This window comes from Macrobrachium rosenbergii, chromosome 28 (assembly GCF_040412425.1).
Source record: "Macrobrachium rosenbergii isolate ZJJX-2024 chromosome 28, ASM4041242v1, whole genome shotgun sequence".
NCBI classification, from domain to species: domain Eukaryota; kingdom Metazoa; phylum Arthropoda; class Malacostraca; order Decapoda; family Palaemonidae; genus Macrobrachium; species Macrobrachium rosenbergii.
In genome coordinates this window covers 19,037,501-19,054,853 of record NC_089768.1, presented here as the reverse complement: position 1 = coordinate 19,054,853, position 17,353 = coordinate 19,037,501, and the positions used below count along the sequence as shown (strand labels likewise).

At 34.9% G+C, this 17,353-nt stretch overlaps 1 protein-coding gene across 1 annotated transcript in view; it reads right to left on the bottom strand.

The window, feature by feature from the left end:
- Nucleotides 1-15,457: 15,457 nt before the first annotated feature.
- Nucleotides 15,458-17,353, bottom strand: part of LOC136853932 (calphotin-like) — a 15,218-nt gene continuing 13,322 nt past the window's right edge. Inside the window, exons 2-4 of the mRNA XM_067129828.1 lie at nt 16,209-16,354; nt 15,926-16,037; nt 15,458-15,825 (exon numbers count right to left, since the gene is read on the bottom strand). Of these exons, the coding sequence (XP_066985929.1) occupies nt 15,458-15,825; nt 15,926-16,037; nt 16,209-16,354 (626 nt within the window). The remainder of the gene's footprint in view (nt 15,826-15,925; nt 16,038-16,208; nt 16,355-17,353) is intronic.

Here is a 17,353-nt window from a genome sequence, read left to right as displayed (position 1 = left end):
AGTGGAAGACTACGCCCAGCAGAGAGAGAGAGAGAGAGAGAGAGAGAGAGAGAGAGAGAGAGAGAGAGAGAGAGAGAGAGAGAGAGAGAGAGCACTAACTTTGACAGATGGGCAAAAACAATAGCAATTCTTTCCAATACATTACCCTTTTCGCACGTATAATCCATTTGAGTTTTGATATACGTCTTTTCCGTAATCTCTTCATTTCAGAATCAAACGAAAACTTTACGTAACTATTACTTTTTCCTTTAAACTATTACTTTTACCTTGAAACTTAATTGACCGTTTTCCAGCATAATTATTTTTTTTTTTTCCTAGGCTTTAGTCTTCCCCGCCTTCCTCTCTCCCTGATTCTTTTTTCCCTCTGGCTCATGCTTTTCCAGCACCAGGTAGGATGGAAATAACTTATTTGGGAATGAACGAAACATTTTGGAACCGACCCCCTGATATTGTTTATTCACCGTTCTTTATGGGATGTTGAATGAGGCGCTTGTCGATATTAATGATTTTTTGATATGCGCTCCATTTTTGGGGCCTATTTGGGAGTACAGACCCGATAACAATGATACTGAAATTTTAATACAGCCATATTGTTAGGGTCCACGTAAAATGTGATTATTTTGAGTACTTAGTCAAACCTGTGTTTTGGATTTCATAGTCGATTATTCTCTCTCAAAAAAAAAAAAGTCTAAAAAGCATTGGGAGGGGGAAAATGGAAGTTATAGAGAGAGTTGGTGCTCTTGATACGCAAAGGTTGGTTGGTGAATGATAGGCAAATAAATAAACAGAACGCCAAAGGCAAAAGACTACTTAGTAAGCGTATTAAGTGGTCTTATGCTCGGCCTTGATAAACTATGCCGAGGTGTGGTAATGAGGAAGGAAAAGAAAACTTCTGACAGGATAGAAATGACGATAACGAGAGGATATGAGATTTCTCCTTGAGCAGATAACTGACAAGAGTGAGCGGTGTATGAAGAAAAGTTCTTGTGATAAGAAAGGCTCTTCTGACAAGTGCAATCGATTACATAAAAAACGGCAAGATTTTTGCTTCGGCCATTTTCATTCAGCGGAAGACAAATGTATGACTATGGCAAAGGAATCAATACTAACAATGAAAAAATAGGAAGACAAATGTATGAATATGGCAGAGGAATCAGTACTAACAATGAAAAAATAGGAAGACAAGTGTATGAATATGGCAAAGGAATCAATACTAACAATGAAAAAATAGGAAGACTAGTGTATGAATATGGCAAAGGAATCAACACTAACAATGAAAAAAATAGGAAGAAAAATGTATGAATATGGCAAAGGAATCAACACTAAAAATGAAAAAATAGGAAGACAAATGTATGAATATGGCAAAGGAATTAACACTAACATTGAAAAAATAGGAAGACAAGTGTATGAATATGGCAAAGGAATCAATGCTAACAATGAAAAAATAGGAAGACAATACTAACAATGAAGAAATAATACATGTGTAGCAGGGGAGAATGTTGAATGGAGTATAGCTAAAATGTGAAGATTATTGGATTCTAAGGAAAAAATGTTATAGACGTTGTATTTCTGACATTAATGTCTTGTGATGCAAAGAAATGCAGAATATATCGCACATGTACTTTTTTAAGTGTTATTATTATTATTATTATTATTATTATTATTATTATTATTATTATTATTATTATTATTATTATTATTATTATTATTATTTTTTAAATTCATACTTTACCTCTTCTACGTAAAAATGTTAAGTTCTATGGCAGAAAAACATTTGCAAGAATGTAACTTCTAGTGTGTAATATCATGTCAGGTGTGAAGCATATTCATGTCATTAGATTTTTCAGTCCAGTGATCAACTTCCCTTATCTAATTTTTCTCAAATTCGTTCTAATCGAGAGAGGTACTTTCGTTTACAAAGCTAGAAATGAGTAAGTTTTGAAGATTTCTACATTATATTTATCTACTTTACAATTATATCACGTAGCTCTGGTTTTACTGGTGCTATTAAAATCTTGCTATGCTCAGCTCTTAAAACTTTTGATGTCAAATTTGCTTTGAATATTGTTATGTTCAGAGAATTTGCAGTGTCAGAAATTCAACGTTAATCGGCTTTTCTTCCGTCTGCTTGCTCAAGTTGTACGCCTATCACAAATATCTTAGTTATATTATTTCTCTCATTCATCAGGTGTTCCTTTTGGGCCTGTTTGTTTTATTGAAGGAATTCAGTCAAATGCAACTAGTCTACAGGTACTCAGTGTCCTTGACTATACATAAACATTTCAAGAGCCTTTTCTCACTTTATGGGAACCTTAGTAACTCTTACAGTAAACATTATAATTTGTATACAGTTAAAGTCCTCATCAAAAAGTAAACCCCAAGCCACCAATTCATTATTCTTATAAAATTTAAGAAGACTTGTTCGTCCGTTCTTCCATTGAAAACTCCATATTTCTATTTATATACTTTATTCATATTGTTTATTAATTTTGCCTTCTGCTGGACAAAGTAGGTTGACTGGCATCACTAAAGCATCTGTATAAAAAAATAAAGGCTTGGTTTTAGAAGTATGTCCCAGAATAGGATGGTACACATAAAATACACTTTCCTTTCACAATGGTGGTTTAGACACTTGAATTAATAAAGGCAAGATTTAAAAATAAAAGGAAATGGATTTCAAACAATACTAAATTTGCAACTGCACCTTATTGTGCCATGTGCATGCTACGACGGGGAATACTTTCTAATGGTCGTAATCTGCAACAATCTTATTTCGTTCACTTCTGTAATAGTCAGCCCGATATCGATAAGTGATATTTATTTTCTGAAACATATCCCTCCTCCACGAGGCTAACAGTTGTTTTACAGAAGAGGGGATGCTATTCTCTTTGAGTAAAATTGCCAGCCCGCACATAATGCCAGTGCAACAAACTATTCAATACTTCCTTTGTTCAGTATTGATATCACCTTGCATGTTTCCTCCTTGAAGTGTATGTCACGTCCTCTCTCTGTAGTGTGGAAAGGGTCAATTGAATTTCCTATTGGAAAGGGGTTTTCACTTTAGCTGCTCCTTTTTCGATATTTTTAGCAAAGCCATGACGCCAAGAGTAAAAGTTCTTTTCCTTAAAAGAAACATTTATCAAGGGGAAAATATAGGCATTTTTTTTTTTAAATATGATATTTATTTATTGAGATTTAAGCTTCAGAATCGATTAAGGGGTCGGAATTTTCTCAAACTTTTGATTCAACAATGAGCCTGATCAAATTTTCGATGTTATTATTAGGCCTAAACTGCATTTCATTAGTTTTCAAAAGCATAAAGCAGTCAAATGGATTTAGATATTAGTTATATTTAACAACGAAGGGGGAATAAGACCGAATAATAATACTCTCCTGTCACTTCTTTCAAATGATCATCATATTCTTTGGAAGATTGAATTTCAAGTCAATGGCCCTTGTGGGATTTTTCCATACCCATATGGTTTATCTTCGGAATAATAATAATAATAATAATAATAATAATAATAATAATAATAATAATAATAATAATAATAATAATAATAATAATAATGCATTTAAGACTAAGATGGGTGCGTGGTTATTGCTACTGTTTCAAACACTATATAATGGACTTTTCCATTTTTTGAGAAATTTATTCAATACTTAAACTGACGCAACAATAGGAATAGTCCCCCAAAGCATTAAATTCTATGCATTTCAGATTTCCTTTCAATCAGTTAGTTTAGCAATCCAAAATCAATCTCAGCTTCGAAATGATTTTATTGGTTTATTTTAATGGTTTATGCTTTGGCAATTCGCACTGAAGATAGAGTAATATAGGAATAGACAAGTGGTTGGTTGGATATATTGTTTAAGTAAAAGCAACTCATAGAAAAAAAAGAAAAATCATAGGGGTGTCAGTACTAGCAATAAAATTTCTTGAGAAAACATATTTAAAGAGAAAAAATCCAATTCATGCAAGCTACTGCAATAAAGCATAAGTCATTAAAAGCCCACCATGATATCGTTACAGTAAGTTTCTGCTTGAACAGCGAATCTTGTCTTCCGGTACCACTGAATCTTAGGGGTAAAGTAAGAGAGTTGCGATGGATTCTTTTTTTGTGGAAAAAAAAGACTAAATCTTTGTCGAGCATACAGCCATGCTAATTATTGAGCAGTAAAGTGATAATTTGTACACTGTTTTGCCTCCTTCATTTGCATTAGCAGTGGTAATTTTCAGGTTTCTGTGTAATGCTAGTGCACAAGAAAGTCAGGCATACAGCATTTGGGGTAGTGTACATTGAAGTAAAATTAAATCCTGATATCTGTGATGTTACGAATCTCAGAATGCGATTCTCTTGCCAATAAGATTTATTTTTTATATCGCCTAAGAAGAGGAGGACCTCTTTCTGTGTTTTGGAAAAGATATGTTAAATATAAAACACAAGAGACTGAGAAACGATATCTAAGAAAAATGACTGAAAGAAGAGAACTTGTCGGGGTGACCGACCAGGCAAATATTTCAATGAATAAAAAAAAAAAAAAATATGAGAACAACACCTAACACAAAGGCAAGGAAATACCCATCTAAAGATATGCTCTACTATGTTGGAATGACAAAATAAGGTATTCGTGAATAATGCGCATAATATTTTAGATGCAGATGAATATTTTGAACTCTTCAATCTCTTCAAGCAAAGCTGGTTGTAACTTGAGCATCCAAAATGTGAATGGAATTGAGCTGTTCCATCACATTTCCATGAAAAAGATGAAAAAACCTGGAAGCATATCATCCTGGCTTAGAAAAAATAAATTTGATCTGGAAAGATTTGCATTCAAGAATGATCTCGCGACCAGATCGAATAAAGGGGGAAATGAGCAATCTGAGAATGAGTGCAGATAAAAGAAGTGTGATGAGACCTGAAAGAAATAGAAATATAAAAAGGTGATTTATCAGTTGTAACCTGAATAACAGAAGAGTTTGATCACTGTTAGATAGGAGGATAAAAGTTAAGTATACCTTAGTTTAACCAGACCACTGAGCTGATTAACAGCTCTCCTAGGGCTGGCCCGAAGGATTAGATTTATTTTACGTGGCTAAGAACCAATTGGTTACCTAACAACGGGACCTACAGCTTATTGTGGAATCCGAACCACATTATAACGAGAAATGAATTTCTATCACCAGAAATAAATTTCTCTAATTCTTCATTGGCCGGTCGGAGAATCGAACGCGGGCCCAGCAGAGTGCTAGCCGAGAACGATACCAACCGATCCAATGAGGAACAAAGGAGAGTAGTAGTATGAGACTGCATTCCAGAGTACGCCACTAAAAATGGAGATGGTAGCCGATGTGTTTACAAGGGAAAGCAAAGCTATATGAAGAAATTTTACAAAAATCTAAGAATTGCAAATGACTAAGATAATTTTAACCGTAGTGTGTAGTGAATATAGAAAATTTGGTCTCTGAAAAACAAAAGAAGTCGACAAGTGCTACTTTATTTATTTGAAATCTACATACTCACTCAAAATAATGCTAGGTTTGTAAAACTAGATTACATTTCATAGAATCCATTCTAACATATTTAACACTATGGTCTATCGCTGGGGCACTTTGTCTGGTAATAGAAAAAAAATCGCAAATGGGTTATAGTAAAATACTTCGGGCGTGTTCCTGCCTTGTATATCAGAAATACCATTTATAATGGCTTTGGCAAATATTAAAGTGATTGCATTTCTAACTACCTATGCTGTAGACGACCAAAATCATTACAACACATTTTTTGCAGTAAGCATTTTCAGTTACATCCCTCAGTTCGGGTACAGCATAATAAATACCTGGAAGCCTTCCAAGAAGGCAGCGATGAATGTCATCTGACCTCAGACATTATATACAATGGTCGTTAGATTCTAACACGGTTTGGTTATGTGTCCGACGTAATTCTGCACTCACTGACATTGTTATAGATGATTAATTAATGTACTTGTATTAATTGTAAGCAATAAGCTTTGATGCATTTTTCCGTCTGAACGTCACCTTCTGGAAATCAGTGAAATGAGAAAACATCAAGTTAACTAAAGTAGATGATCCCGAATAAAATAGTAACTGAACACATTTCACACTCTCGTTTGATGAAGTTTCTATATCGATTCAGTGTGCCTTGAAAATGTATATGATATTTTTGAAGATTTTAATTAATACAACTGTGATATATATATATATATATATATATATATATATATATATATATATATATATATATATATATATATATATATACATATATATATATATATATATATATATATACACATACACATACTGTATATATATACATATATATATACCTTTTATCACATACACCACAACATTTATATATCCACATATATTAAGCCTCAAATCGTTCAATATCCAATTCACTATATGGCAAAGGAAATTTACAATTAGCCACAGGTTACAAACTTTCCAATCACTTATCATAGTGGGCGTGGCTTTACTTCAATTCTAAGCACAATACCTTAATTTGACAGACATATGCACAACAAAGTCGACGTTAACTAACAATGCTCTTGATGGCTCAATGGTCAAAAGTCACTGTACATCGTTGTTTCTCAACTAGGCAACCGTTTGCATCCTACTGGTGACGAAACACTTATTAGTTATAATTGCCTTTGGGTGTAAGTTATGTACTTGTGGCTTAATACATACATACATACATACATACATACACACACAAACACACACTAGCTGACCACCCGGCGCTGAATGACACCCGAGACTCTCTCTCTCTCTCTCTCTCTCTCTCTCTCTCTCTCTCTCTCTCTCTCTCCTCCAACTTTCCCTCGCTCTTTCCCTCTTTCTCCTCCCTAAAACCCCATCTACTCTCTCTCTCTCACTTCCTCTCCCTCTCACTCTCTCACTTCCTCTCCCCCTCACTCTCTCTCTCCCCTCACTCTTTCTCTCTTTCTCCTCCCTAACACCCCCTCTACTCTCTCTCTCTCTCTCTCCCTTTCCTGTTAAGATAGTTGCTTCAATTACATTGCCCAGCATTTTTGACATTTTATATTTCACCTTCTTACCCATCATTCCTATCAGGGTTGAACTTGGACTTAAAGGGCATCAAGAGTGTTACTATTCATCTTAACGACCTCAAAAACTACTGATCAGACACTAATATCTGTCGTTTTCGGTTATTTTTACATGTCACCCCTTCCCACCCCCACCCCGTTTGGTGCCAGTGATGTTTTACCCACCCCCACAGAATTCTTTTCTAGATAGTAAGTCATATGTATACCGAAATGATGTATGATAAATTCGTTTCAGGAAGCCCTTCCCACCCCCACCCCCTTTGGTGCCCTTTAGTGCTAGTGATGTATTACACCCACAGTATTCTTTTCGCGATAGTAAGTCATATGTACACTAAGTTTTATCTTAGTTTAAACTGCCACTGAGCTGATTAACAGTTATGCTGAAGGATTAGACACACGTGGCTAAGAACCAGTTACAGCAACGGGACATCCATTTGGAATCCGATATACATTATATATAGAAATGAATTTCTATACCAGAAACATATATCTTATTCTTCACTGGCCGGTCGGAGATCGAACTCACGACCAACAGATATATAGAACGGAACCCGCTCATATAGGAACTATATATACTAAGTTTATGAAATATATATATATAAATTATGCTGGAACACATATACACATATATATACATATATCCATTTATATATATATATATATATATATATATATATATATATATATTATATATATATATATATATATATATATATATATATATACATATATATATATATAAATATATACATACATACACACACACACACACACACACACACACACACACACATATATATATATATATATATATATATATATACATATATACATAGATAAATAGATAGATAGATAACACACACACACGCACACACACATAAATATATATACGTATTTGGGGAGGGCGGTGTGGGGAAAGTTGCTGTAACCTTTTTATGCAATTACACTACCGGTTAATATAAGGAGTCAAGAGATTAACTTCAGAAACGATGCTGGAGGACACAACAAGGGCAGTTCATTAGTGAGACATAATGCCAGAGATGTTCAAAGCTTATTATTCCATAATCACTTTGACCTGTTAACTATGGGGCGAAAAGGCATTCAGTTTGTTGGCTTTTTTGTAACTTAAAAAATAAATACTCTATGATATTTCTTCTCTTTCCCCTACCAATTCTATTTTTCTGCTATGGCTATTTTGTTTTGCACCTAATAGATGGAATACTAATGATAGTTCATCAACCACATATGAATATATGAATATATCTTAAAAACAGGCAACAATATTTCCAGAAGGTTAGTCTATTAAATTAAACTCAAATCTCATCGTGTACGTTTATAAGAATATTCCTCGGTGAAGACGAAAGCTTAAAAAAAAAAATAACGAAATCTAAAAAAAAAAGTAAAATTCGTTAAACTTCCATGCGTGGTCACACTATGCAGCCAAACTGCGTGACTTTGTCTCTCCCCCTGGGAAATTTCTGTGAAATTATCCCTAAGTATCGCAGGTGAAATAATTAAAGGCAAAGGTTAATGAGCTCTGCTGTGGAATACTTTACAGGGTCCATTCCCTTCCCTTCTGGCTTCTTGAAAAGGAGACAAATTGCTACCGCTTGAAATAATGAGGCCCTGTGCACTTATAAGAAAACAGGAAGGTAAATTTTCAATGTAGTTAAATAAAAAACGCAGTCAAAACGTCATATGAAAAGAACACAGACAGGCAGACAGACAGACAGAGACACACGCACGCGCACATACACACACACCCACACACATATATATATACATATACAGTATATGTACATATATAAATATATTTATATATATTACGTGTGTGTATACTTATATAAATAAATTTATCTATCTATCTATCTATCTATCTAGATATATATATATATATATATATATATATATATATATATATATATATATATATATATATATATATATATATATATATATATATATATATATATATATATATATATATATATATATATATATATATATATATATATAAATAAATTTAACTATCTATCTATCAGATATATATATACCCAGCTCTTTCATAGTGACATATATATATATGCCCACTAGGCCATACAAGACCTGGGTTCGATCCTGACGTGAACTTGTCTTTCAATGGTCTAGTGGACAGCGCCCTTGCCTTTCCATTGAAAGACCTGGGTTCGATCCATATGTGTGGTAGAAATATATTTCTGTTCCACACGTGATTTGTGTGTTGTATTGATTATTATATATATATATATATATATATATATATATATATATATATATATATATATATATATATATATATATATATATATGTGTGTGTATATGTGTGTGTGTGTGTGTGTATGTATATATATATATGTATATATATACACAGGTGGTACTACAAAATAAACAAAATCATACTCACAATGACACGAAAACTTGCGAATGTAATCACTAAATCTCTCCAATAGAGAAGCCTCATAAATGTTTCATCCAAGTATATTAATTGGTTTTTCTACATTTCATCGAAAGGCAATTCACTTGATAACGAGTTTCGAATTTAATTACGGATATGATATTTCATTTAGCTTCCAGTGTGTTATGCACGGGGAGGACCTTGATGATAAATGACTGGAGAACCAAATATTCTCCAGAATGTAATTTCCTAGCTGAAGGAGAATGATTACGAATCCCCTGTCCGTCTTTCTTTGTTAGTAAATTAATTTCTTTAAAATCAACAACCGCCCAATTCTCTTTTTTTTTTGTATATCTGACACCAATGCAAACTAAAACAGAGATAATCAGCCATAATCTAATCATGATTTCCAAAAAATAGACTCTACCGTCCTAATTGTGATCAGGTTAAATTGAAAGGATGCCTGTTTCAGTTGACGGCATTGAAAATATCAAGCATTCTTGGTCACTTCCACTGATGTGTAAATTTCGCAGGACACCTCACGATACTGAAGTCATCTCATTTCTCATACATTGCGTTGGACTGTAACTGATGGATACCTGTCACTCCACTTCCACTGGTGCGTATTTACAATGTTTTTTTTTAACAGTGACGACTTACGCAAGCAATATTAATGTGTGCGAAAAACACGTTTCTCTGAGAAATGTGGGCGATTTTCATGAGTGACGCAGGAGGTGAATTTTGGATGACGCCTCTGTGCGTCATTAGTGACTCTGGAGTTAAATAAGTTATAAGTGATAAAGGCAATATGTTACTCTTCCAAGGATACTTAATTAAAAGTATTTCAGTTCTCTTTATACTTACTGCAGTATTCATTTATACATAAAACACACTCTCAGGATGCATCCACGCTACATTAAAACGTGTCATAAACACACATCAGCAACTTATTGCATACATGTCACACACGGGTTGAAAACAAGTCAACGACTGTAGGTAGAGAACGAATCTTTTTAAAATGCTGGATAGTCATATGAGACACTGGTTAGGATTACCAAGAAGTAGTTGACTTGTGTTGAAGCTTTTTGTGAAGTGTATGCCATAAGTTATTGGGGTGTGTTTATGACATATTTACTCTGGTGTGGACACACTTGGGTTAACTGATATTTACGACTCTGATTTAAATCTTTCTGTCATCCAGCCTAATATGCAAACCATAATCTTTTCATCACAATACTGTCTGATATCGGTCTGTGAATATTATTTTCTCTGCCACAGAATAGTCTCATGTCTCAGAGAATACTCATGATTAAGAATGAAGGCCCTCCGCTATCTCTGGTTGCCTGGGAACACGCAGAACCACATTCCACATCTTTTTTTGATGAAATCGGGAATTTTCTAACTGCATAATCTGGGAACAGTCTTTGTCTCCCTTCTGCAAAACTTTGGAACTCTATCCGTTCTTGTTTTACCTCTACTTGAGGATATTTTATTATTCAAGATGCAGTCTAGGACTCCTTCAGGGTCAGAAAACTCATTTTTCCCACTCCGTCAAATGATTCTTACTGTTAGGTAAAAACAAAGATAAATATGCACTGACTATTAGATTTAACATCGATCCAGTTTTACTTTATTCTTTTTCGAGCAATTGCCTAATAAAATTATGTTTTTTTCTTACTATAAGATTTATACATTTGTTGGAGTCACGCGTATAAGAAATCATGCCGAAGGCGTGAAGAAAATTAAGGGAGGTAATGAAGAAAAACTGGGAACGAGATTTTTATAAATTTCTTAATGTTTCAAACTATATTATTCTCAGTTCAGTGTCCTGTCATGATATGGCCTTGGAATAACTGACATTTCAAAGGTTTCCTAATATTTCTCAGTATATCTGAATGACCAGCTTTAATGAAAACCACGTTTAAAGAAAATCATTTCAAATAAAAAGCCTTCCTTGGTATTTAATCTGAAATTAAGATTGAAATTCCATATTAGCTTATTAAAATCAGCGTTTGTGTCTCCGTCATGAAATAATCAGGCTAAGACACGATTATGCAAATTTTCAATCAGTGCCATTTCATTGTGCCTTGAGTCCGGAAGGCTGACTTGAAGGAATTACACTCGAGGAATCTAAGTCATATTCAAGTGGGTAAGGTTATTATCCCATAATACCACATTCTATCTAATAATCTATTTAATATCTCACGATATATTAATCATGAAAAAAATTTTGGACGTAATGTATTAAGGGCAAAATGAAATGTTTTCTTCTTATTTTAGATTTTTAACTAATTAGACTGGATAGCATGTGGAACAGAAGATATACTCTTGTTAAAGGTAAAACGGTTATCGTCCGATCCAATATCATACCACTATTCGTTTACTGTTATCGTTATCAACGTTACTCAGCCAACGAATATTAAGAAAGGAATATTTTAACCTTAGCTTGTTTGTGTATGTGTGCGCACGCGAGCATGCTTTCAAAATATATCAAAAAGAATTAAACAAAACTTCGTAAATATATTTCGAGGGTGTTCCTCGTTAGGTGATTTATATTTGGATGAGACTGGTCAACAGATATAAGGCAAAAGGTCATTGTCGCAAAATTACTGAGTTTTATAATCTTCTTAGCTAAATATTAGGGTTATTTTTTTCATAGCTATCAAGGATGGCATTAATTCCCTTAAATGAATGTTTATCAGGGTTGACTCCTGTAGGTCAAAGTTTAAGGTACAGATATTCGACGGTTTAAATGTTGCATGTGATATGTTTTTCATTTGATAAATTATAGCAGTAATTCGCAGATATATATATATATATATATACGGTTTAAATGTTGCATGTGATATGTTTTTCATTTGATAAATTATATAGTAATTCAGATATATATATATATATATATATATATATATATATATATATATATATATATATATATATATATATATATATATATATATATATATATATATGTATATCTATAAATATGTCACTCGTCAAAGTAGAATTTTCTCGTAATTAAGGTTAAATTTTCACTTATTTACTGATGAGTGGAAGTGGCCAAGGCTAATTCAATCATTACTGAAGGCTCCTATTTTAGATGAGCATCGCAATAAATAAATAAATAAATAAAATCACAACAATTTAGGTATGTTTATACTTTATAATTTTAATCATGCCAGGAATCATGCCAGACCCTGTTACCAGTAATGCTACACCCATAGGCTAGTCAATCTCCCTCAAACCCCCGTTTACAACTCTTGCTTGCTCAGCTTCGCTACCTACAAAAGTATCAGAAATCATAATATTGTGTGCATGCGTGGTTGCATGTACTGTATGTGTGTGCGAGTTTGTTTCCAGCAAGTATGTGTGTGTGTATGTGTTTGCTAGTTTGTTTTCAATCATGTCAATGACATATATACACAAATGGGGTGTATGTATATATATATATATATATATATATATATATATATATATATATATATATATATATATATATGCTATATATTACTAGTACTTGGTTTCATTAAGAGCTTTCAAAGACATAAATATACACAATGAAGTTGTGTGGGTATTTTGTGATATATATATATATATATATATATATATATATATATATATATATATATATATATATATATATATATATACTGTACATATATATACATGCATATATATGTATACATATATATATATATATATATATATATATATATATATATATATATATATATATATATATATATATGTTATAGAAAAACTGGGTAATCATTCGTCTTGACTTTTGTTTGACTATGTGCATCACTGGCAAATAGTGTCTTCACAGCTGGTCATAAACATATCCTGTTTGTTTTCGTGTAAAGAATACAATATACGTCGAAGTTTGTTCAGATATTCCTCTTTCCCAAAGATACTGTTGAGAAAAACAAAGCTGTACGTTGTCGCTACTACTCCATTTCCTCTGTAATTTTTGGGAAGAAAAGTCATTTCAGAAGTTTCCTATGGTCTGTGGTACATTTTTCTTCGAATGGGATAAGATTTTCTCGGTCATGGCTAGGAAAATTCTGTTGAAGGAGCCAGCAGTAAGGAATAATAAGTGGAATTATTGGACACTCTGGAATATAAGACAATGGAAATGAAAAGTTTTAGACGAAATATTGCTTGGTTAAGTGAGATAAGATGAAAGAGCAGAAATTTGGCCTAAAATTGCTGTATTTAAAGAAGGACCATGAGGGCGTATTTAGAACATATGCTTCAAATTTACAGGACGAAACAGGATTTACAGAAGATTAAAAAGTCTCATGATATTACTGAGGTACTAGAATTCATTAACTGAAAATCCAGAATAAGGTGATTCTGTAAGAATTAAGGCCTTTTCTAATGAAGGGAATAGGAACTAGTTTAGTTGAGAAGAAGAGAAAACTAATAAAATTGATAACCCACCCCCAAAAAAGTAAATAAATAAGCAGAATAATGGCAGTTGACGGAAATACATCTCTAGTTAGAATGTCACACATGCAACTTACACTGAATATACGATATCTTAGGTAGCAACAGCTTTGAGATCCCCCATAATTTAATACTGATAAACGTCACAAAATCAGGACATTTGACATGTGTGCGTGAGGCATTTGTACATTCACTGCTAAAACCCATCTCTCTCTCTCTCTCTCTCTCTCTCTCTCTCTCTCTCTCTCTCTCTCTCTCTCTCTCTCTCTCTCTCCTAACTTTGAGCTTCGTGGACTATTGGCAGCTGTTCCTGACGTCAGTGAAATTTTAGTTGAGTCAGTTCCGCTTCGTTAACAATGGAATAACTTTTTGCCGTCACCGGATAACTTTTTGTATTAACAATTTCGGATCAATATGTCTTTGTGACTGAGTTTTTGTGTTATTATCTGAAAGAATTATACATCCACTCACTAGGGGATTAGTCCCCAGAGTGAAACTTTTGTTCTCTTTGTAGAGCCACCAATTTTTTCCTGATAATTTGTCCTTATTTTCGTAATCTAGTTTTCATTTGGTATATTTATGGTAATACTGTTTTTCTTTAGCCTTGGGCGATTTAAAAGGTGGGGGAGGGGGGGAGGATATCACTGTCACTTCATCCGATGACTGTGAATCAATGTCGAACCTTTATTACAGAGAGATTTCGCAGCACAATACACACGTCCTAGATGGCTCACCAGTAGTGCGTCGATGCAGTTGAGTGCTCTGCTCTAATTACCGCATTCTTTTGCTCATTTCATGCATCCTTGGAGCTCGTTTTATCACCCTTCAGCTCCCCACAACCCAAACACCCCAGCCCCAACCCCACCCTCCACTTATTATGAGAATTTCTGTTTATATACTCCAAGAAAACAAACACCTCATTACTTCGTGAAATTACTTTAAGAGAATAGTCTGCGTAACAACAATAATACTACGCAAAACTAATTCCATCTCATTGTTTTATTTAGATTTTTATTTATTTTCTAAAAATAACTTTTTTATGTGAGCTGTTCCTCCTCATTAAAAAATCCCTCTGATCCATTCATTTACTACTAATTAATTACCTTGTTTATCTACTAATTTACATATGTTGTTATCATACTGGAAATGAAAAACAGTCCTTCTACAAGTGATATGTTATAAAATCCCTGAGTTTAATCTTCCAAAATTGTATGGCTATGATAAAATTCGCTTCCAGTGTTATACCTTACATAAAGAGTCGATGGAAAGGGAAGACCGTCACTTGACTGCCCAAGCCTAATTAGGACGCATCGAAGCCAATGACCATTTTTGTACTTTGTTAACAAGGGAATTGTCTACCTGAGCTTGAAGATAAAGAGATGAATAAAGAAAGAAAATACTTTTGCCAGGTTCCAATGTGAGTGACTTATTCATCTTTTCAAGCCTGAAGGGGCAGGGAAGCAGGTAACACTACAGCAGCCTGAAGGGGCAGGGAAGCAGGTAACACTACAGCAGCCTGAAGGGACAGGGAGCAGGTAACACTACAGCAGCCTGAAGGGGCAGGGAAGCAGGTAACACTACAGCAGCCTGAAGGGGCAGGGAAGCAGGTAACACTACAGCAGCCTGAAGGGGCAGGGAAGCAGGTAACACTGCAGCAGCCTGAAGGGGCAGGGAAGCAGGTAACACTACAGCAGCCTGAAGGGGCAGGGAAGCAGGTAACACTACAGCAGCCTGAAGGGGCAGGGAAGCAGGTAACACTACAGCAGCCTGAAGGGGCAGGAAGCAGGTAACACTACAGCAGCCTGAAGGGGCAGGGAAGTAGGTAACACTACAGCAGCCTGAAGGGGCAGGGAAGTAGGTAACACTACAGCAGCCTGAAGGGGTAGGGAAGCAGGTAACACTACAGCAGCCTGAAGGGGCAGAGAGCAGGTAACACTACAGCAGCCTGAAGGGGCAGGGAGCAGGTAACACTACAGCAGCCTGAAGGGGCAGGGAAGCAGGTAACACTACAGCAGCCTAAAGGGGCAGGGAAGCAGGTAACACTACAGCAGCCTGAAGGGGCAGGAGCAGGTAACACTACAGCAGCCTGAAGGGGCAGGGAGCAGGTAACACTACAGCAGCCTGAAGGGTCAGGGAGCAGGTAACACTACAGCAGCCTGAAGGGGCAGGGAAGCAGGTAACACTACAGCAGCCTGAAGGGGCAGGGAAGCAGGTAACACTACAGCAGCCTGAAGGGGCAGGGAGCAGGTAACAATACAGCAGCCTGAAGGGGCAGGGAAGCAGGTAACACTACAGCAGCCTGAAGGGGCAGGGAGCAGGTAACACTACAGCAGGTTGAAGGGGCAGGAGCAGGTAACACTACAGCAGCCTGAAGGGGCAGGGAGCAGGTAACACTACAGCAGCCTGAAGGGTCAGGGAGCAGGTAACACTACAGCAGCCTGAAGGGGCAGGGAAGCAGGTAACACTACTGCTAAGTAGTGTAAGGGAAAAAATACCAATGTAGATATCACTGAAATATGAAAATGAAATGGGAAATGGGAAGGCTTGGATGATATTACCTGAGTTTGAAAAGAGACCGTTTTCCTTAGCTTATCGGGACAAGAGATGAAATTCACAGGTAATAAAAAAAATCTTTCAAGTAAAAGAACTCTTCGAAGCACAGTAGGAAAGGGTTTGGGAATGGGTGGTGAGAATTCACCAGCATAAAACATAACGCATTCTAAAATATAAGAAGTTTACAATGACTGCCAGTAAAAGGCAAACAAACGGGCCTGTCAAATTACTTAGGGATGTCAAGATCACAGGTTAATATATCTTCAGAGTCCAAAAATTCATCAAAAATGACAGTGGGTACCTATTCTGTTGTCAGCAGAGATTAAATTAAAGCAAATCCAAAGTGACTGGAATGATTGTATCTGTCTTCTTTCTTTTAAATCTACTAAATCCGAATGTTTTCGGGAAAACTGCCTGCAGAAATTATGAGTCTGAAAGTCTGAAAATGTGGAAATTCACTTGAATATGTGATTCTACAAATCCATTAAAAATACAAGGGTATTATTAAACTCAAAATGAATCATTATCATGGCAGAGATTGAATGCAGAATGCACAATGTAGATTGCAACAAAAATGAAGGGTAAAGTTGTAGAACTTGAAGTACCGTACTGGTACATTAACTAAAACAATGAAAACCACTTCTTGCATTCTTTTCCACGCGGGGAGCAAACTTTAACTCCTTCAGGAGGGAAAAGGGGGAAAAATGAACATCTTCATATATTGAAGAAAAATGTGCTTGAATAATTATGTTTTTCATAATAGTAGACGAAACAACTTTTTTTTTCTTGGAAGAGACAAAACTGTAAATGCAGAAATAAGTGCAAATGAAAAGTTAAGTAAATTCAATT